Source organism: Oncorhynchus mykiss, chromosome 30 (genome assembly GCF_013265735.2).
Source record: "Oncorhynchus mykiss isolate Arlee chromosome 30, USDA_OmykA_1.1, whole genome shotgun sequence".
Classification (NCBI taxonomy): domain Eukaryota; kingdom Metazoa; phylum Chordata; class Actinopteri; order Salmoniformes; family Salmonidae; genus Oncorhynchus; species Oncorhynchus mykiss.
The window spans coordinates 28,330,596-28,352,169 of record NC_050570.1 but is presented as its reverse complement, the minus strand read 5'-3'; the positions used below and the strand labels follow the sequence as shown (position 1 = coordinate 28,352,169).

Below are 21,574 nucleotides of genomic sequence, written 5' to 3'. Positions count from 1 at the left end.
CCTTCCCTCCCACCCTCCCTCCCTACGTATATGATCTTCCCAAAATAAAGCAAGGTTTTATAATTGATAAATTGATCTAATTAAGGAGCTAGTGAACACAGATGTTCTCCTCTTTTCTCCAGGCCTTTGTCAATATGGATTTAATTAATTAACAATTTCCCTCCCCATGTCATGCCTCAGCGGACTGTGAGCCTGTGAGTAAGTGTGTGTATGTGTGTGTGTGTGCGTACATCAGTGGAGGCTGCTGAGGGGAGGATGGCTCCTAATAACGTCTGGAACGGAGCAAATGGAATGGCATCAAACCATGTATTTGGTGTATTTGATACCTTTCTACTTATTCCACTCCAGCCATTACCATGAGCTGTCCTCCCCAATTAAGGTGCCACCAACCTCCTGTGGTGTATGTGTGCATGTGGAGAGGCTGAGGCAAAGAAAGAAAGAGCTGCGTTTTATTTCATCAAACAGTTTAAACCCATTGGGCAAAACTTGCTTCAATCTACATTGTTTCCATACCATTTCAATCTACATTGTTTCCATACCATTTCAATCTACATTGTTTCCATACCATTTCAAAACAAATGTGGAAAACCGAATGGATTTGAAAAAGTCAGCAATTTAAGGGAATTTTGTATTTTTTCACCCAACTTTTAACCTAAATCCATTGACATGGTGAAATGTTTTGTTGATTTCACTTTGAATTCACGTTAGTTGACAACTTATCCAAAATGAAATCAAAACTAGACGTTGAAATGACGTCTGTACCCAGTGGGTTGTGAGTGTTCCTCTGTGACGTGTCTTAGCCAAAAGCTCTGTCTGACATGCAGACAGTTTGCTGTCAAGAGTTTTACTTTTGGAGCAGACATCAAGAGGAGCTCAGAGGGATACGTTTTTATTAGACAGAGAGCGAGAAGGAGAAGAAGAAGGTTTTTTCTCCTCTTCTTTTTGTAAGATTAGTGAGATTTAGAGTTTCTTAATCCAGAGGCTTTTTCGCCAAAGCAAGGAGCTTTAGTTTGATCTTGTGACAAAGCACGGATAGAGATAAGGAAGATGATACTCCTCGGTTTAGACGATAGGGTGATTAAAAACGCTCGGGAATGATGGGATATCATACTTCCCAGAATGCTTTAATGTCATTTGTATTCCCAATATGGGCCTACTGTTGGGAGGTATTGTCTGTCCCAAACAACTATCTCTTTCACATACAAATGTCCCGCCTTTCACAGTGCCGAAGAAAAGCTTCTTCCTCCAAGCCTGACGCAGAACAGAATCATATTTTCCTTTTCTCTCAGCCTGTTATGTCAGAAGTTATATTTCCCAATACGTCTTAAGAACTGAGCTGTCATGGAGTGAGCTGGGAAAGGATTGCAGTACTCCAACAGTCCGGATTAACACTGCTGGCATCTCTACCGCCAGTAGGGGGGAAGGGCCGGGGACTGGGTTGGTTCATGACTCTCGGTAGCCATCACACACCACAGAGAGGATGCTATACACCAGGGGTGGGCAATTCCAGTCCTAGAGGGCCTGCTTGGTGTCACAGTTTTGCCCCAGCCCCAGCTAACACACCTGACTCCAATAATCACCTAATCATGATCTCCAGTTTAGAATGAAATCTGATTAATCAGCTGTGTTTGCTAGGGATGGGGGAAAAGACTGACACCAATCAGGCCCTCGAGGACTGGAGTTGCCCACCCCTGCTATACACCAACTTCAGAATGGATACGTCCATCAGGGTTCAGGTCACAACACTGGACCATCCCTGACAGACACTCTGGGTAGTCAAGGCCATTCACATGCATGCACACATACACACACACACTATACACACACATACACAAACATATACACAAACACATACACAAACATCCACACACACAAATACAAGGAACCCTGTGTCCTGTCACGTTCTGACCTTAGTTCCTTTGTTATGTCTTTGTGTTAGTTTGGTCAGGGCGTGAGTTGGGGTGCGTAGTCTATGTTCTTTTTTCTATGTTGTGGTTATGTGTTTGGCCTGGTATGGTTCTCAATCAGAGGCAGGTGTCGTTTGTTGTCTCTGATTGAGAATCATACTTAGGTAGCCTTTTCCCACCTGTGTTTTGTGGGTGATTATTTTCGGTTTTGTGTCTTCTCCAGACAGTTCTTTCACTTTGTTGTTTTGTTGTTCAGTTGATTTAATAAATATTAACATGGACACATACCACGCTGCACATTGGTCCGATCTCTCATAATCCTATTCCCTCCGCAAGGCTATCAAACAAGCTAAGCGCCAGTACAGAGACAAAGTAGAATCTCAATTCAACGGCTCAGACACAAGAGGCATGTGGCAGGGTCTACAGTCAATCACGGACTACAGGAAGAAACCCAGCCCAGTCACGGACCAGGATGTCTTGCTCCCAGGCAGACTAAATAACTTTTTTGCCCGCTTTGAGGACAATACAGTGCCACTGACACGGCCTGCAACGAAAACATGCGGTCTCTCCTTCACTGCAGCCGAGGTGAGTAAGACATTTAAACGTGTTAACCCTCGCAAGGCTGCAGGCCCAGATGGCATCCCCAGCCGCGCCCTCAGAGCATGCGCAGACCAGCTGGCCGGTGTGTTTACGGACATATTCAATCAATCCCTATACCAGTCTGCTGTTCCCACATGCTTCAAGAGGGCCACCATTGTTCCTGTTCCCAAGAAAGCTAAGGTAACTGAGCTAAATGACTACCGCCCCGTAGCACTCACATCCGTCATCATGAAGTGCTTTGAGAGACTAGTCAAGGACCATATCACCTCCACCCTACCTGACACCCTAGACCCACTCCAATTTGCTTACCGCCCAAATAGGTCCACAGACGATGCAATCTCAACCACACTGCACACTGCCCTAACCCATCTGGACAAGAGGAATAACTATGTGAGAATGCTGTTCATCGACTACAGCTCGGCATTCAACACCATAGTACCCTCCAAGCTCGTCATCAAGCTCGAGACCCTGGGTCTCGACCCCGCCCTGTGCAACTGGGTACTGGACTTCCTGACGGGCCGCCCCCAGGTGGTGAGGGTAGGCAACAACATCTCCTCCCCGCTGATCCTCAACACTGGGGCCCCACAAGGTTGCGTTCTGAGCCCTCTCCTGTACTCCCTGTTCACCCACGACTGCGTGGCCACGCACGCCTCCAACTCAATCATCAAGTTTGCGGACGACACAACAGTGGTAGGCTTGATTACCAACAACGATGAGACGGCCTACAGGGAGGAGGTGAGGGCCCTCGGAGTGTGGTGTCAGGAAAACAACCTCACACTCAACGTCAACAAAACTAAGGAGATGATTGTGGACTTCAGGAAACAGCAGAGGGAACACCCCCCTATCCACATCGATGGAACAGTAGTGGAGAGGGTTGCAAGTTTTAAGTTCCTCGGCATACACATCACAGACAAACTGAATTGGTCCACTCACACAGACAGCATCGTGAAGAAGGCGCAGCAGCGCCTCTTCAACCTCAGGAGGCTGAAGAAATTTGGCTTGTCACCAAAAGCACTCACAAACTTCTACAGATGCACAATCGAGAGCATCCTGGCGGGCTGTATCACCGCCTGGTATGGCAACTGCACCGCCCTCAACCGTAAGGCTCTCCAGAGGGTAGTGAGGTCTGCACAACGCATCACCGGGGGCAAACTACCTGCCCTCCAGGACACCTACACCACCCGATGTCACAGGAAGGCCATAAAGATCACCAAGGACATCAACCACCCGAGCCACTGCCTGTTCACCCCGCTATCATCCAGAAGGCGAGGTCAGTACAGGTGCATCAAAGCTGGGACCGAGAGACTGAAAAACAGCTTCTATCTCAAGGCCATCAGACTGTTAAACAGCCACCACTAACACTGAGTGGCTGCTGCCAACACACTGACACTGACTCAACTCCAGCCACTTTAATAATGGGAATTGATGGGAAATGATGTAAATATATCACTAGCCACTTTAAACAATGCTACCTTATATAAATGTTACTTACCCTACATTATTCATCTCATATGCATACGTATATACTGTACTCTATATCATCAACGGTATCCTTATGTAATACATGTATCACTAGCCACTTTATACTATACTATGCCACTTTGTTTACATACTCATCTCATTTGTACATACTGTACCCGATACCATCTACTGTATCTTGCCTATGCTGCTCTGTACCATCACTCATTCATATATCCTTATGTACATATTCTTTATCCCCTTACACTGTGTACAAGACAGTAGTTTTGGAATTGTTAGTTAGATTACTTGTTATTACTGCATTGTCGGAACTAGAAGCACAAGCATTTCGCTACACTCGCATTAACATCTGCTAACCATGTGTATGTGACAAATAAAATTTGATTTGATTTGATGATTTGATTTGATTTTTAATCCTCGTCAGAGGAAGACCAATGCCGTTACATGTCTGCACCAGACTGACTGATCTAGCTCATATTTTGATAATGGTCTGTGGTTATTTGTGCTGTCTGTGTATTCTGTGCTGATAATATTATTGTCTGCTGCAGTCAGTCGAGAGAGGGAGAGCGTAGCGTATTTGGGTTAGGGAGGATAATCCACTCACCCCTAAAGAGGATTGGAGAATCTCACAGGCTTTGATGAGTTGTGAGCTGGTGTTTATTTCACATCACAAGAAGAAGACTGTTTTTGTCACAGCCAGCCAGGGCGCATCCTCCCCTCTCTCCTCCGCCGCCCCTCCCACGGAATGCTGGGTAATTATTATTGTGCCAGAGAAGGTGTTTCTTAGCTATCTCTATCCAGATCACAGGGGTTAATGGAGATGATGTGATTACTGAAGCGTCTTTCTGTGTCTGTCTGTGACTGTGGAGAACTAGGCATGGTGTACTGCTGCTGAGGCAGGCAGCTAGCTCTAATGAGCCAGCACTAAGCTGAGCCATGATCCCCCGCAACACAAATCACACACTGACACACACAGGGGAGGGAAGAGAGGGGGCAGAAAAACACAATTTACACAACAGTACAGGAGGAGGTTTTGTTTGTGTATTAGATAGGAGGGCAGAGAAAGAAAAAGAGTAGTTTGTTCGGAAGAAAATGATCCAACATTTGTTTGTCTTCGCTCGTTGGTTCTTCTCTCTAGGGTCCCCAGCTTCAGGACCACCCTGTCCCTCTGCGACTTGGGGACTGTTGTCTGGGTTCCCTGCTCTGGCCTCAGACTGGAGAGATTGTGGCCTTAATTCCTCCAGACAGCCTTTAATGTTCTAAGCAGCAGTGGAGATATGCCTAAGTGGCTAAAGCAACCCTGTGCCTCTGATCCCCAGAAGGAAGGGGATTTCAATTAAGGGTATCAAAGCCTTAACAAGGCACACACGAGACAATGACTAGGGTGTTGTCTCTGAGAGAAAAAACATATTGTACCGTGAGCTTCCTCTAGCATAGATAATGCATTCTTCAAACCACTTGGGATGCACTGGTCACACACCTTGTGTGAACTTATTACTTGGATCATATTTGGATGTACAGATTGATGGTACAGACACTACTGCTTCTTTCATACCCTTTATGATTTCTTACTCAAAACAGGCAGAGGTTTGTGTGCAAAGTATATGGTTATTGTATGTGAGAGTAGTTTCTGAATGTGGCAATGTTAAGTGTCTCTGTCCCTCTCTCCCCATCTCTTCTATAACAAGCATCCATGTTGTTGTCATTCCGCAAGGGACCTGTTTTCAGCGCATTACGTCCCCAGTCAATAACCAGTACAGAGTGTGTGTGTTTATCCCGTGTTCCCATTAAACTAGCAAGTAAATCAATAATTAAACCAATTTGTGTAGCACTGAATCATAAGGCTCGGGTTTTTGCAGATGCAAGGAGGTTACGACTGTTCAGAATGACTGTTCAGAATATTTTAACCTTTATTTAGTCAGGTAACCTTTAACCTTTATTACAATGACGGTCTACCAGGGAACAGTGGATTAACTGCTTTGTTCAGGGGATTTTTATCTTGTCAGCTCAGGGATTCAACCCAGCAACCTTTCGGTTACTGGCCCAACACTCTAACCACTAGGCTACATGCCGCTGTTGATAGTTTATGTATGTTATATTTAAAGACCTTTTAGAGTTTAATTCGGGAATTGGTAACTCTATAAAGACCCGGTCTCGTGGTGCCCCAGATGCTAATGAGTTAATTGTTACATGATTAATTTAATTCGGTAACAATGAAACATAGTTAGTAAATTGAATAAGTAACAGTCTTCAGATGAATGTTAAAGTCAAGCCATGACACTACCTATCTACCTACCTACAGGTTTTCAAAAATTTGCTCTTTTAGTATTTCTCCAGTAGGTTTCCTGAAGGAGAAAGCCTCCACTTCGATGTTGAAAATAATACAACTAAAACACTATAGTAAATACTAAAGTAGTCAGCCAAAATACTTTTGTGAATACTATAGTATTTATACCATAGTATTTTGTCATGTGGGTTGTTAATCACTCTCTGAACACCTCCGTTAACTTAGTTTTTCATTTTTCCACTGCCGTTGGTAAAATGTGGGAATGTTTTCTCAGGATTTAATTCCATACTGTCAGCTTCTCCAAAGGTACTGTACTGCAGGCTTGTCATCTGTAGGTGTATTCCAGTGTCTGCGGTGTGTGTGTGAGCGTGCGTGCGTGCGTGCATACGCATGTGTACTTGTGCATGTTGTAAAGTTCCTAATGTCCTGAAGTAATTAATTTAGCCCCACTTGAAGCACGTAACTTGCTGGTGTAACAGCAGTCTTTGTGACTGATGTACATGCAGCTTTAATTACACAAATTGATGTTGAGTGACAGGTGGAAGGATGGTGCCCCTCTCCACTGAAGCAGGGCTCAGCGTTGTGAACTGAAATATTCTTCTTCTATCCAACCACTTCCAACCACCCTTGCTTAAGTGGTATATTGCTGACTCCACACTCTTGATAGGATTCCAAAAGTTAGCTCTGAATTAGGGTGAGTTTCCGGTAGATAGAAAGAGACCGCCACACACATACATGCACAAACACACGCGCAAGCATGCACATAAGCACACACACCTCCCTCCATCTGACAGGCTTGTGGAACACAGGTGGAGTTTAGTAATAGCAAGCGTCCCAGCATAGCCAAGCTCTGACTGGGCCACAAATCATGATCAATGGGACTCTGCTTGGCTCCACTGTCTGAAACGTCTCCCTCTTCTTTGATTGTCAGTCCCCATGCCGAACTGAACCGACTGCTCCCCAAACTCTGTCTGTTAGCCTAGTGTTAGAGCTGACTGGTGGAGCCAGTCAAGCCCTATGGCTGGAAGTGAGATATAGAGGCCAGTTCAGAATGAAATGTCTCTGTCTGTGATGTATGGACAGAGCATGACCTGCTCAGACAGACCTCGATTGAGACAAAACACTGCTTCAGACTGGTTTGCTGTGTATGTCTGAGTGTGTTAGTAGAAGCTCTAACTGGGTCTGGTATGATCCAGCTCATAAAAAGACAGTTAATGAATGTTTGTTCTTATAGCTCTACAGAGAGGCAGAGACAGGACAATGTTGTTTCAGCTTCCGTTATTGGCACTTCAACCAAAAGCCTTTATTATGGGAAAGAGAGGGAAAACCAGAGACAGCTATTTGCTGTCTATTTGCAAACACACTCTCCGACATGCTCAGTTTGTGAGGATTTCAATTGTAGGGTTGTGCGCGTGTATGTGCACGTTGGTGTTTGTGCCTTGCGAGTGTTCTGTTTGTGTTGCAGAGCGAGTGTTCTGTTTGTGTTGCAGAGCGAGTGTTCAGTTTGTGTTACAGAGCGAGTGTTCTGTTTGTGTTGCAGAGCGAGTGTTCTGTTTGTGTTGCAGAGCGAGTGTTCGGTTTGTGTTGCAGAGCGAGTGTTCGGTTTGTGTTGCAGAGCGAGTGTTCTGTTTGTGTTGCAGAGCGAGTGTTCAGTTTGTGTTACAGAGCGAGTGTTCTGTTTGTGTTGCAGAGCGAGTGTTCTGTTTGTGTTGCAGAGCGAGTGTTCTGTTTGTGTTGCAGAGCGAGTGTTCTGTTTGTGTTGCAGAACGAGTGTTCTGTTTGTGTTGCAGAGCGAGTGTTCTGTTTGTGTTGCAGAACGAGTGTTCTGTTTGTGTTGCAGAGCGAGTGTTCTGTTTGTGTTGCAGAGCGAGTGTTCTGTTTGTGTTGCAGAGCGAGTGTTCTGTTTGTGTTGCAGAGCGAGTGTTCTGTTTGTGTTGCAGAGCGAGTGTTCTGTTTGTGTTGCAGAGCGAGTGTTCTGTTTGTGTTGCAGAGCGAGTGTAGGGACGTGAAACACGTGAACAATACTGGGAATTTGAGAATACGCTTAGTCTCATGAGGGATAATTTGACATTGAGACCTCTGTGGTGTTTTATATTCCTCATGTCTCCTGTGTTACCTGCTCTCTATAACCACTGTAACGTTTATTTGTTCACATTTGAATTGAATCATCTGTCAGCCGATCCTATCCACAGTGACTCAAAGAGCAGCACAATACATAAACTGGGTGGTTCGAGCCCTGAATGCTAATTCGCTGAAAGCTATATCAGACCATATCCCACGGGTATGACAAAATATATATTTTTACTCTTCTAATTACGTTGGTAACCAGTTTATAATAGCAATAAAGCACTTCTGGGGATTGTGGTATATGGCCAATATACCACGGCGAAGGGCTGTATCCAGGCACTCCTCGTTGCATCCTGGCTAAGAATAGCCCTTAGCCGTGGTATATACCACACGCCTGTCGTGTCTTTACTATCATTAACTGAAGACTGATAGTTTTTATCAAACATTCTCTGTAATTAGTTACTGCGCAATCAACTGATTAATCATGTAACTAATTAACTAGGAAGTCGGGGCACCAAGGAAAAATATTCAGATTACAAAGTTATCGTTTCCTAAAATAACTTTTCAGATATTTTATCTGATCAATTAGTCTTCGAATTAATTAATTATTTACTGTACCTCACGTTAGTCTCATTCCAAATGTTAAAAATTGTTGGTTATCTGCACAAACCCAGTCTTCACTATGAGTCATCCACACAGCAATTGTCTTAAATCATTTATGTTTTACTAACTAAGTAATTCACAGAAATGCATAAACAAACAAACAAACATGGTAAATGTGGTTACATGAAATGATAGGAGAATGTGCCCTAGTGGGCTAAACCGGCATGGCGGCTTGTTAGACAAAAGGGGAAGTGGGGGTCGACTAAGAAGTCACTACGGAGTGATAATTATAACAATTGAAATGCTAATCCTTTACACATGAACGCTCACTCATTCGGGAACAATTGCAATCAATATATATATTTACGCTCAGTGTGTCGTCTTGATCGCTGGTGAAAAGTTTGTGTCTTTTGTAGAATTGTCCGTCTCTCTCCCTCTCTCTCTCTGTCTAGGTTAGAGGGGGTAGTTCAAAGTGACATTCGTTATAGAAGGGATGTTTCGGCGGTTGTCGTTCTTCGCGTTCAATGATACCGAATTCCTAGCTGCAGACTAGTAATTAGTATAAAAGACTTGTTCTTATTCTGTCGGTATCGATAGTCTAAGAGTTTAACCACGTGGTATGGTTAAAAGATTCAGCAATGGTCTACAACCTTTGTTCCCCTCCTAATGGAGAAAAACATGGTCTGCAACCTTGAGCCATCTCGTAATTGAAGTAAGCTCGGTCTGCTGATAACTTCTCAAAGTTGGATTTTATTCGGAATGGCAGAAAAGGGGCTGTCCCAGGAGGCCTGACCCTAACTGGGCTCAGGGGCGGTCCAGGAGGCCTGACCCTAACTGGGCTCAAGGGCGGTCCTCTGATTTAGTTCAAATCAAAAGGGAATTTTATTTTGTCTTCATAAAACAGTCCAAAATCACATTACACAATTATACAAACAGTATCATACTCACTCATTCATCTTATACAACAATTAGATGAAAATCTCATATCTGAGGCTATTATATAAACAGCGTTATGGTAATGTGGCCACACCGTCTCCCATGAGCTTCCCCAAGTTGTGAAAAACGGACCAGTTTGTAGCTGGATTCTTCACCGATCTTTTATACCTTCTCCGGAACATTTGTTCATACCTCAAGTTCTGTGAGGTGGAAGGATTTTCTTTGTCCTCTATGAAAGTTTACTCTCTCTCTACTATGTGGCCATGTGGGAGGGTCTTCTCAGGAATTTATGACCTCTGACCACAGCAGCCTAGTTGAAGGAGGCAAGGGGGAGGCAGGGAGAGGGGGATGGGGTTGCTATACCCAAAGAGGCCAGCATCATGACATACCCTCCCTGGTGGTTTGGATCTTGTTTGTCAACATAAAATCATGATCACGTGATGTCCTGTTTGTAGATCATCGTTGCAGTCCCCTCTGGTGATTGAACTTGGTAGGCTTCTCTGAAAGCGGAGCAGTCCACCACAAGGTTGGCAGTTGATGTCCGGTTGGTGATCGCCGTTGCGGTCCCTTCTAGTGATATACCTTGGTAGATGTCCTGGTTGGTGATCGCCGTTGCGCCCCCCTTTCCCCCCCCCCCTCTAGTGGTTTACCTTGGTAGGCTCCCTGACAGCAGGGCATACCGCCACAAGGATGGACCATGGGTGTCCGGATTTGGGGTCGCCATTCCGGACCCGTAGTCTGGTCGTCGTCCAGACTGGAAGATCTGTGGCAGTAACTTAGGCAGATGTTAACAACGTACACACACTCATGAAATATATAGAATTACATTCATTCCCCAATGAGTGGCGTTGTGGCACTAAGTGATGGTTGTATGGGGACTTTGTTTATGGCTCTATCACTTCTTAAGTGTCAAAGGAACTGAACCGAAAAGGAATGAAAGCATAAAGAAAATATATACAAAATATAGTTCTCACACAAAAATCATCTAATTGGACTGTATTCTACATTCGTCCAATGTTCTGGCAAAATGACTATCATGGCATTGTCTCTAATGCCATATCTAGGGTTTTCCTACTTGGTGTGTTGCTTAGGCATTATCCTAAGTTGATAACTATATGATAAGTTTACAGCTGTAAGGCACTAGTTTTGGGCAGTCTACAGGGATGACCTATGGACTTCTGGGAAGAAAACTGGTGAGTGCTGTAGAGTCAAAGGCCTAGAAGTAAATGTTCAACTTCACTTACTAAGGCTGGTATTTTGCTTGGACCCTTAAGTGATCCTAGCATAAATCCTAATTGGATGTTCTGTTGTGCATGTGCATTTATGCTTACACAAGCGTGCATGTCAAGGGAAGAAAACCAAGCATCCTGGCAGATTACAACTTGTTCTGAATGAGTCTGACGTAGTCAGGTAATTTTCAGGTCAATGCCTGGAGGTCAGTCAGAATTGGTGTCAAGGGAGTCTATAGTAGTTTTTACTACAAGTCACTGTGTCTTCCACTATTGTAGTGGTGATAGGTATGACGTCTATTTCATAGCTATGTTATCCACGGAGGAGCTAACCTCACGATGGAAGTACTCTTTAAGTATTGGACCAGTCGTACGTGGTGTGATCATGGTTAATGACTTCTAATAATTTTCCTCCTAAATGGAGGATTCTATTTATTAGTGACATGTGTGTTAACCAGTGGAAGAGTGCACTGGAGATTCCCTTCCACGTGTTGCACTCTGAGTGACTCCTATGTCGCTGTTGTCAAGGGTAATTTGATTGGTTAGGTCTCTAACCTTCTTACTGATTGTAGCTAGACTGACTGTCGCTGGTATTGGTACTGGTGCTCAAAGGGACCAGTTATCCTACCGATTTATTCTGAAATATTATACCACCACAACACATGATTGGAGCATTTTACTAGTTGTATTGTAGTTGATCCTACACATGGCAAGGAATGATTATTGTTGCCATTTGTTTTGGAGATTGGACAAGTCCACTGGACTTCCTTTACGACCAGTGTGGTACACCTCAGTACTATCTTAGATGTGTTAATCCCCGTACAGGGGCCTGTCTGCTACTCACTGTTCTCATAGGGGAGTTTACAACTAGATTTGATTTATGCTCTGGCAGCCTCGTACGGTGTTGTCTGTAGTCTCGACCCCCCCCGCCCCCCCCCCCCCCCCCCCACCGGCCTCGATGAGGCTCATCATGGGTCTGGGCTACTATTCCCCCCCTTTGTGTCTCCGGACCCCCCCACCAGCGGGTGGTGTTGGTGTCCGAGGCGCAAACGAAAAGGTCGAACCCTATGTACGAGTTGTCAGCAGCCACATTATGAGAATGGCTGTAACCTTTCAACCAAATCTCCTGGCGTTTGTGCTTCAACACCCTCAGTGGCTGTCGAGGTATGTCAGTCACCACCACGTCCGCGTGTGGCAACCTCTTCAGCACCTGCGAACTGAGACGAGGATATCGGTCTGTGATATTGCAAAGTGTTTCACCAGTGGGAGTCATCGGGTCAGTTGCTGAACTGACGCCATTAGTATCATTGTAAGGGGTGACAGTCCCCAACAAAGTGGAAGGTGTATCATCGGAAGCAGAGTATACTCTGCGCATCAATGTTTTTCTTGCTGAGACGGCCGCAGTGCTTGCGGAAGTGTCCAAAGGGCAAGAGGAGTTCATCTCAACTACCATATTGCATGACTGCAAGGAGGAGGGAGGTTGCTTATTCACAGAGACAGCTGGCTCAAAATCATGAAAAGAATGGTCAATCATGTTGACTGATGGAATGTGTCGAGATATCGTAATGTCTCCTTGGATCGGATTCTGCCCCAAGAGGTTTTTCAACATCTTTATCTTTCCATCTTCATCACCTGAGTTCTCTCATCATTCATTTGGTCAGCGACTTCAATGAGTTCTGCTGATTTGTCATCCAACTTTGTCATTGTGTTCATTAACTGATCGTCTATGGACTGCAGCGTTTTGACTAGAACCGTGTTACTTTGAGTAACGTTCAACAAAAATGCATGCATGTTATCAAGTTGAGCGCTCCTGTTTGTAGATAACTCTTTAGATTGATCTAGTTTGGCGTGGACATCATCGTATTTAGTTTCGGCTAAATTGATTTGTTCCTGTAGCATATGATTTTGTTCCTGTGGAAGACGATTTTGTTGAAGAGCTTGTGCTTGTTCATCGTCATACGTTTTTGCAATTCCATTTAATTGTTCAGTTTTCAAGCGCAGTTCCATAGCTAGCAGAATCTTTCCCTTTTCTGCATTTGTCATTGGTTTCCCGGTTCTCTCCCTTTGTCCCTTTATGTCTCCCATTACCTGCTTGTGCTTCAGCTGTGCACTGCGGTATTGGACAGATGCCACTCTTGGGTGGCAAGACATCAGGGCTAGACTGGAGAGAACCTTTACGAGGCCTGTGCCCGATGGTTGATTTTGGAAAGCGTTGTTGTCTGCTTTTCCAGTAATGGCATAATTAGGGTTGAATTAGGGTTAGCTGCTGAGGTCAGAGGTCAATCCATTTGCGGGTGGGGTTGCTATACCCAAAGAGGCCAACGTCATGACACCCCATTGGTCCTTATTGCTTAATTATGCACTGACTGATCAAATAAGACAGAAACGGTGACAAGACAGAATGACAATATGACAGTATCAATCCAGTTTTTATTTCAGAAGAACAACCATAAAAAATACAAATACAATGATCAGTTGTCTACGTCAGAAAATATACTATTATACACTAGCAGGTTGTGTATTGGGTGTGTGATGTTGCTTGAGGAGGAATCACTTGTCAAGATGATGACATCAGTCATGAGGTCAAATAGATGTCCTCTCTGGGCAGCTTGGATCAGGAAGTAGAGGTGAGGAGATGGATGCATCTACGGGGTGATGGGTCAGAGGTCACATCATATTAACCACTGCTCCTGAGATGGTAGTGACCTTTAATCCCTGTCCATATCCTCTCTACCTGGACTGGACTATTTGTCACTACTGAGCCACTGACGATTCAAGAGGATTCAGGACTGTTGACTGATAGTCTATTCTGTTCCGTGATTCAGTGGCTGTCGTGGGTTCACTGCATCATATATTCATGACACATCCTGTAATTGGTGATGAGTCACTGAGAGCGTAATAATAGTTCCATCCATCACAGGGTACATTATACAACGTCTCTGTTGCAGTATCCCATTTTAACCTCTTTTTAGGTTTTTCTTGGTAGGTTGCTGTTGTTGTTGTTGTTGTTGATGCGTGACCTCTCCCAGCTGGGTCTATAGTGTGTGTCTCTGACAGGTTGTTCTTGTCTCCCTGTATGTTTATGAAGGTGTAAAGGGGCGTCTCACTATGGCCTGTCTGCCGACAGGAAGCGACGTTCCCAGGAGGGGGACTGCACTGACAGCACATCAGAACTCACTGTGGCCACCCTGCCCGGCGATGGCCCCACCTCCTCCGCGGTCGCTCTCCTATCAGACGAGCCCGGCCTCGTCAACCCTGCCTTCGACCCCAGCATGGAGGACAACAGCCAATCAGGAAGCACCACAAGCCTGGCAGCCCGCAGCAGTTCCAAGAAGAGTGAGTGTGTGTGTGCGTACGGTTATGGGATGTGCTGCACCTAGTAACCTTTCTCTGATCTATAAAGCACTGTGTGTGTGTGAGTGTGTGAGTGTGTGAGTGTGTGTGTGTGTGTGTGTGTGTGTGTGTGTGTGTGTGTGTGTGTGTGTGTGTGTGCGTGTGCGTGTGCGTGTGCGTGTGCGTGTGCGTGTGCGTGTGCGTGTGCGTGTGCGTGTGCGTGTGCGTGTGCGTGTGCGTGTGCGTGTTCGTGTTCGTGTGCGTGTGCGTGTGCGTGTGCGTGTGCGCGTGCGTGCGTGCGTGCGTGCGTGCGTGTGTGTGTGCGCGCATCACACTGTTTGTCACTGTGACTGATTGAAAATCAATAGAAAGCAGGGAGCCAGTGGAGGCTTTCTAGTCACAGTTTCATAGTCCCTCACTTACATAGATACCACCAGTAAACATTATTCAAACATGTATTTTCCCCCCTCATACCCACACACCAGATATACACTACCGTTCAAAAGTTTGGGGTCACTTAGAAATGTCCTTGTTTTTAGAAGAAAAGCACATTTTTTGCCCATTAAAATAAAAAAATAAAAAAAGTGACCCCAAACTTTTGAGCAGTAGTGTACATCCCATAACCCACGCACACTTACATACAGTATCTGTACTACTTAATGATCTTTGATGGAAATCCTGTTCTTCAATTAGCTTTTATAGCATCGATTTTTCACCGATCTATAAAATCTCTGTCCTGGGCTGGAGGGGTAGAGAAAGAGAGCGAGAGAGAGAGGGAGGCAGGGAGGGAAAATGTAAAGAGAGGGAGTGAGAGTGGGAGGAATGAGGGTTAAATATAGCCCAGGTCCATTAATGCTGAATGACGTGTTAGCCCCTCACCCTCCACTCATCCCACCTGTGAACCCTGGAGCCACTCAAGCGTGTCACACTCACTCACATCCCCCCTCTCAACGTGAGCGCACCGCTCTTGGGGGGGGGGGCATCAAATGACGTTGCACCAGCACTTTGGCCAGGGCTGCGGAGCGGAGTACCCACCACCATGCAGAGCCACTGCTGCTGAACAAGCTGTCAGCTCCAGAAGCGCCGGGTGCGTTTAAAGAATAATGTGGCTGTCAGGAGGCCTCGCATCTCTCCAGGCCCGCAGAGGGAGGGAGGGGCGCTGCAGAGCCCACTGCTCCGCTCTCAGGGCAGCCAAGCTGGGGCTCACACTCCACTGCAGCCTGCTCTGCTCTGGTAGAGCCAGGGACGCACACTCCCTGCCAGAATCTCAACTATAGAAGATTATAGTAGGGTCTCACTGCACACAGTTTTAGCTGAAAGATGACATAAAAATGACTGCTGCAGTTTACAAAGCCCATCACCCCTGCAGAGTTTCTAGGCCCCCTCCCTCGAGTGTGAATTTCTATTCTTTCTTGTAATAATGAGTGTTTTGGGAAATTGCTGAAGGGTATTGATTGGAATCCCTAAAACAAATGTGTTCAAGCTGTTGTTAGGGCTTTTGTAGAGGCAGAGAGAACGAGAGATCTCCGGCATCTGATTGGCTGTGGAGAAGTTGTCTCAGAGACTTGTCCAGACATGTTCAGTCAGAACAGGGCTGATCTATAAAGTGTGCCCCTGTCTCTCTCTCCCCTCAGTCCGAAACTATGACCGCACCTCGGTCAGGAGCCGCTCCTTCAGGCGGTTGAACCGTGCTTTCAGTGTCCTGCGGAGGACCAAGAGTGGCACTTCCGTGTCCAATGAGACCGCAGAGGAACAAGATAATGCCAGGAACGCCAGTGTGCCCCAGGAAGGTATGTGTGTGTTCGTTTGAGTGAGTGGTTGTGTGTTTTCTTTTGTGCACTATATGAAATGTGTATATGCTGGGTGTCTATGTCTATATTGTTTTGTCAGTGGCGATTGTGTTTAAATCAGTATGATGTCGGTGATCTCTATGCTGTGTCTGCAGTTTCTGTGATTCTCTGTAGAGGGTATAAGATGTGCGTGTGTGCGTGTGTGTGTGTGTGTGTGTGTGTGTGTGTGTGTGTGCGTGTGCGTGTGCGTGTGTGTGTGTGTGTGTGTGTGTGTGTGTGTGTGTGTGTGTGTGTGTGCGTGTGCGTGTGCGTGTGCGTGTGTGTGTGTGTGTGTGCGCGCGCGTGTGTGTACGTCAGGACTTGTGTGCATGTGTGTGCGTGTGTCCGTGTGTAGGTGCATGCCTGCGCTTGCATGGATTTTGGTGTCTGTGTTTACTTGACTGTGTTTGTGTGCGCCAGTGTCTATGTGTTTGCGAGAGTGTGTGCCTGTGTTTGTTCGTGTGTGTATGTGCGTGTATGTGTGAGCAGTTCCTTTGGCTCTGTGCTGAGGGTGACACGGCTGGGTAACTGCTGCAGCATATGTTCCTTTAATAATTCAGCTGCACATTGTGTAAGAGTCCTCTGGTCCCCAGAACAGAGCAGAAGATAGTGATCAGATGGGAGAGTGGGAGCCTGGGGCTCTGTGGGCCAGGCTGGAGGAGAGAGAGTAGGAGCTTCAGGGGACTGGGACAGAGAGCTGCTGGACATAGTCTGGACTATACAGAGTATACAAAACATTAAGAACACGTACTCTTTCCATGACATAGACTGACCAGGGGATTCCAGGTGAAAGCTGTGATCCCTTATTGATGTCACTTATTGTTAAATCCACTTCAATCTGTGTCGATGAATGGGAGGAGACAGCTGAGTAATGGATTTTGTGTGTGCCATTCACAGGGTGAATAGGCAAGACAAACGATTGAAGTGCCTTTGAACAGGTTATGGAGGTAACTTTGTGTCAAGAACTGCAACGCTGTTGGGTTTTTCACGCTCAACAGTTTCCCGTGTGTATCAAGAATGGTCCATCCCCACCATAGGAAATCCAGCCAACTTCACACAACTGTGGGAAGCATTGGAGTCAACATGGAGTGTGGAACGATTTCAACACCTTGTAGAGACCATTCCCTACATTATATAGTATGAGCCATGACCAAAATACAGTATATACATATAAAGTGGGAAAGACAGTATGTAAACATTATTCAAGCGACCAATTGATTATTCAAGCGACCAAGTGTCCAATTAATTTTGCTGAGATGCTCTTCAATTTTGATTTTAATTTTAACACTCCATTTCAAACCCCTTAAAATCCCAATTCATAGATGTACATAGGGCAGTAATCTCTAAAGTGCAGGGCAGGGTATCGAGTGGAGGCCGGCTAGTGATGACTCTTTAACAGTCTGGTGGCCTGAAGATAGAAGCTTTTTTATCAGTCTGTTGGTCCAAGCTTTGTTTGTTTATTTGGATGCCCATTAGATTTTGCAGAAGCAGCAGCTTCTCTTCCTGGGGTCCACAAAAAACAGGGACAGTCACACAAATGTAAAATACAATGACATACAAACCAAAACTAAAACATTGTGTGTGTGTGTGTGTTAGTGTGTCAGTGTGTGTATGTGTTTGTGTGTTTGTCCCCTCACAGTCTCCTCTGTTCCATTTCCTTTGATGCAGCAGTACAGTCTCCTCATTCGACAGTTGAGGTCTAAAGTTTGCATACACCTTAGCCAAATACATTTAAACTCAGTTCTTCACAATTCCTGACATTTAATCGTTGGCCCAATTGAGGTAGTATGTACATATGTACATGAATGTATAGTTAAAGTGACTATGCATATATGATAAACAGAGAGTAGCAGCAGCGTAAAAAGAAGGGTTGTCCAGGTAGCCGTTTGATTACCTGTTCAGGAGTCTTATGGCTTGGGGGGTAAAAACTGTTGAGAAGCCTTTTTGTCTTAGACTTGGCACTCTGGTACCGCTTTCCATGAGGTAGTAGAGAGAGAACAGTCTATGACTGGGGTGGCTGGGGTCTTTGACAATTTTTAGGGCCTTCCTCTGACACCGCCTGGTGTAGAGGTCCTTAATGGCAGACAGCTTAGCCCCAGTGATATACTGGGCTAAACGCATTAGCCTCTGTAGAGCCTTGCGGTCAGAGGCCGAGCAATTGCCGTACCAGGCAGTGATGCAACCAGATGCTCTCGATTTTGCAGCTGTAGAACCTTTTGAGGATCTCAGGACCCATGCTAAATCTTTTTAGTTTCCTGAGGGGGAATAGGCTTTGTCGTTGGAGTTGTGCCTGGTCATACAGTCATGGGTGAACAGGGAGTACAGGAGGGGGCTGAGCAACGCACCCCTGGGGAGCTCCAGTGTTGAGGATCAGCGTGGCAGATATGTTGCTACCTATCCTCACCACCTGGGTGCGGCATGTCAGGAAGTCCAGGATCCAGTTGCAGAGGTAGGTGTTTAGTCCCCGAATCCTAAGCTTAGTAATGAGCTTTGAGGGTACTATGGTGTTGAACTCTGAGCTGTAGTCAATGAACAGCATTCTCACATAAGTGTTCCTTTTGTCCAGGTGGGAAAGGGCAGTGTGGAGTGCAATAGAGATTGAATTATCTGTGGATTTCTTTGGGCGGTATGCAAATTGGAGTGTGTCTAGGGTTTCTGGGATAATGGTGTTGATGTGAGCCATGACCAGCCTTTCAAAGCACTTCATGGCAACAGACGTGAGTGCTACGGGTCTGTAGTCATTTCTGCAGGTTGCCTTTGTGTTCTTGGGCACAGGGACTATGGTGGGCTGCTTGAAACATGTTAGTATTAGAGACTCAATCAGGAACATGTAGAAAATGTCAGTGAAGACACCTGCCAGTTGGTCAGCACATGCCTGGAGCACACGTCCTGGTAATCCGTCTGGCCCTGCAGCCTTGTGTATGTTGACCTGTTTATAGTTCTTACTCACGTCGACTACGGAGAGCGTGATCACACAGTCGTCCGGAACAGCTGATGCTCTCATGCATGCCTCAATGTTGCTTGCCTTGGAGGGAGCATAGAAGTGATTTAGCTCGTCTGGAAGGCTCGTGTCACTGGGCAGCTCGTGGCTGTGCTTCCCTTTGTAATCTGTAATAGTTTGCAAGCCATGCCACATAAGGCAAGCATCAGAGCCGCTGGTGTATGATTCAATCTTAGCCCTGTATTGACGCTTTGCCTGTTTGATGGTTCATCGCAGGGCATAGCAGGATTTCTTGTAAGCTTCTGGGTTAGAGACCCGCACCATGAAAGCGGCAGCTCTACCCTTTAGCTCAGTGTGGATGTTGCCTGTAATCCATGGCTTCTGGTTGGGGTATGTACGTACAGTCACTGTGGGGGGGACGTCCTCGATGCACTTATTGATAAAGCCAGTGACTGATGTGGTGTTTTCCTCAATGCCATCGGATGAATCCCGGAACATGTTCCTGTCTGTGGTAGCAAAACAGTCCTGTATTTTAGCATCTGCTTCATCTGACCACTTTTTTATAGACCGAGTCACTGGTGCTTCCTGCTTTAATTTTTGCTTGTAACCAGGAATCAGGAAGATAGAGTTGTGGTCGGATTTACCAAATGCAGGGCGAGGGAGAGCTTTGTGCGCGTCTCTGTGTGTGGAGTACAGGTGATCAAAAAAAATCCCTCTGGTTGCACATTTAACATGTAGATAGAAATTTGGTAAACTGATTTCAGTTTCCCTGCATTAAAGTCTCCGCCCACTAGGAGCGCCACCTCTGGGTGAGCGGTTTGCTGTTTGCTTATTCCCTTATACAGCTAACTGAGTGCGGTCTTAGTGCCAGAATCTGTCTGTGGTGGTAAATAAACAGGCACGAAAAGTATAGCTGAAAAGTAATGTGGCCTGCAATTTATCACAATGTACTCTACTTCAGGCGAGCAAAATCTAGAGACTTCCTTAGATTTTGTGCACCAGCTGTTGTTTACAAATATGCACAGACTGACCCCGTCTTACTGAAGTGTGCTGTTCTATCTTGCCGGTGCAGCGTATATATCCTAGCTGAATATCCATGTCGTCATTCAGCCACTATTCCATGAAACATAGGCTATAGGCTACAGTTTTTGATGTCCCATTGGTAGGATATTCGTAATCGTACCTCGTCTAATTTATTGTCCAATGATTGCACGTTGGCAAGTAGTATTGACGATAACGGCAGCTTTCCCACTTGCCCTCTCTGGGTCCTGACGAGGTATCCGACTCTTTGTCCCTTGTACCTGCGTCGCTTCCTCTTGCAAATAATGGGGATGTTGGCCCTGTGGGGTGTTTGGAGAATGTCCTCAGCATCCTCCTTGTTGTAGAAAAAAACATTTGTCTAATCCGAGGTGAGTGATTGCTGTCCTGATACCCAGAAGCTCTTTTTTGCCATAAGATACGGTTGCAGAAACATTACGTACAAAATAAGTTACAAAAAATGGGAAAAACACCACATAATAGCACAATTGGTTGGGCGCCCGTAAAACTGCTGCCATTTCTTCCCGGCGCCATTTTATTCCCCATTTTATTGATGCAGTGTTTATTGCAGAGGCATTTAGAATCCATTTCAGATGGATGCAGTATACAGGACAACCCTGGAGAATGAGAGGGATGGACAGAGGCATGAAGAGTAGAATGTAGAGGAGGAGGAGAAAGTGGAGGATGAACCATGGTGTTCATGATGGTGATTATGAGGAGGACCATTGGGCTGTGAGTCAGAAAGGGAGAGAGAGAGAGAGAGAGAGAGAGAGAGAGAGAGAAGGATCAGAGACCATATTATTCTCTAAGGCCGTCGTTGAGGAGGCTCTGAGAATAGATTAAATATTCATAGAATCCCTCTGGAGAAAGAAGAAGAGAGAGAGAGAGAGAGAGATGGGAGGGAGAGAGAGAGGCGAGGGAAAGAGAGAGAGGCGAGGGAAAGAGAAAGAAGGAGAGAGAAAGAGGGGGAGGGAGAGAGAAAGAGGGAGAGAGAGACAGGGGAGAGAGAGAGGGGAGGGAGAGAGAAAGAGGGGAAGAGAGAGCGAGGTTATATAACCAGCATAGGTCTGTGTGTTAATGTGCTCTACTCCCTGGAAGCAATCTACGGTGATGAAGAGAAAATATTGACTTTGGAAGGGAGAAATTGCAGTGTGAGTAGAACTAGGGACTGGGGCTATGGAACAAGTGAGATAGGGGGAGAGAGTGGGCCAGAGAGAGAGAAAGATGGAGAGAATGAGCAGGTAGGGAGAGATAGAACCACTGATAGGTACAGAGCGATATAGATAGTGTATATAGCACACATTGTCCGAGGTAGCTGTGAGCTG

At 45.7% G+C, this 21,574-nt stretch overlaps 1 protein-coding gene and 1 non-coding gene across 3 annotated transcripts in view; both read left to right on the top strand.

The window, feature by feature from the left end:
- Nucleotides 1-21,574, top strand: part of lnx1 (ligand of numb-protein X 1) — a 74,724-nt gene that overhangs the window by 30,171 nt on the left and 22,979 nt on the right. For both annotated transcript variants that reach the window (XM_036968590.1, XM_036968591.1), the window contains 2 exons: nucleotides 14,197-14,444; nucleotides 16,076-16,231. In XM_036968590.1, coding sequence (XP_036824485.1) covers nucleotides 14,197-14,444; nucleotides 16,076-16,231 — 404 coding nt within the window. The remainder of the gene's footprint in view (nucleotides 1-14,196; nucleotides 14,445-16,075; nucleotides 16,232-21,574) is intronic.
- On the top strand, nucleotides 6,295-6,349 carry LOC118945897. The gene has a single exon (XR_005041052.1). It is a non-coding gene; the product is annotated as a U7 small nuclear RNA (small nuclear RNA).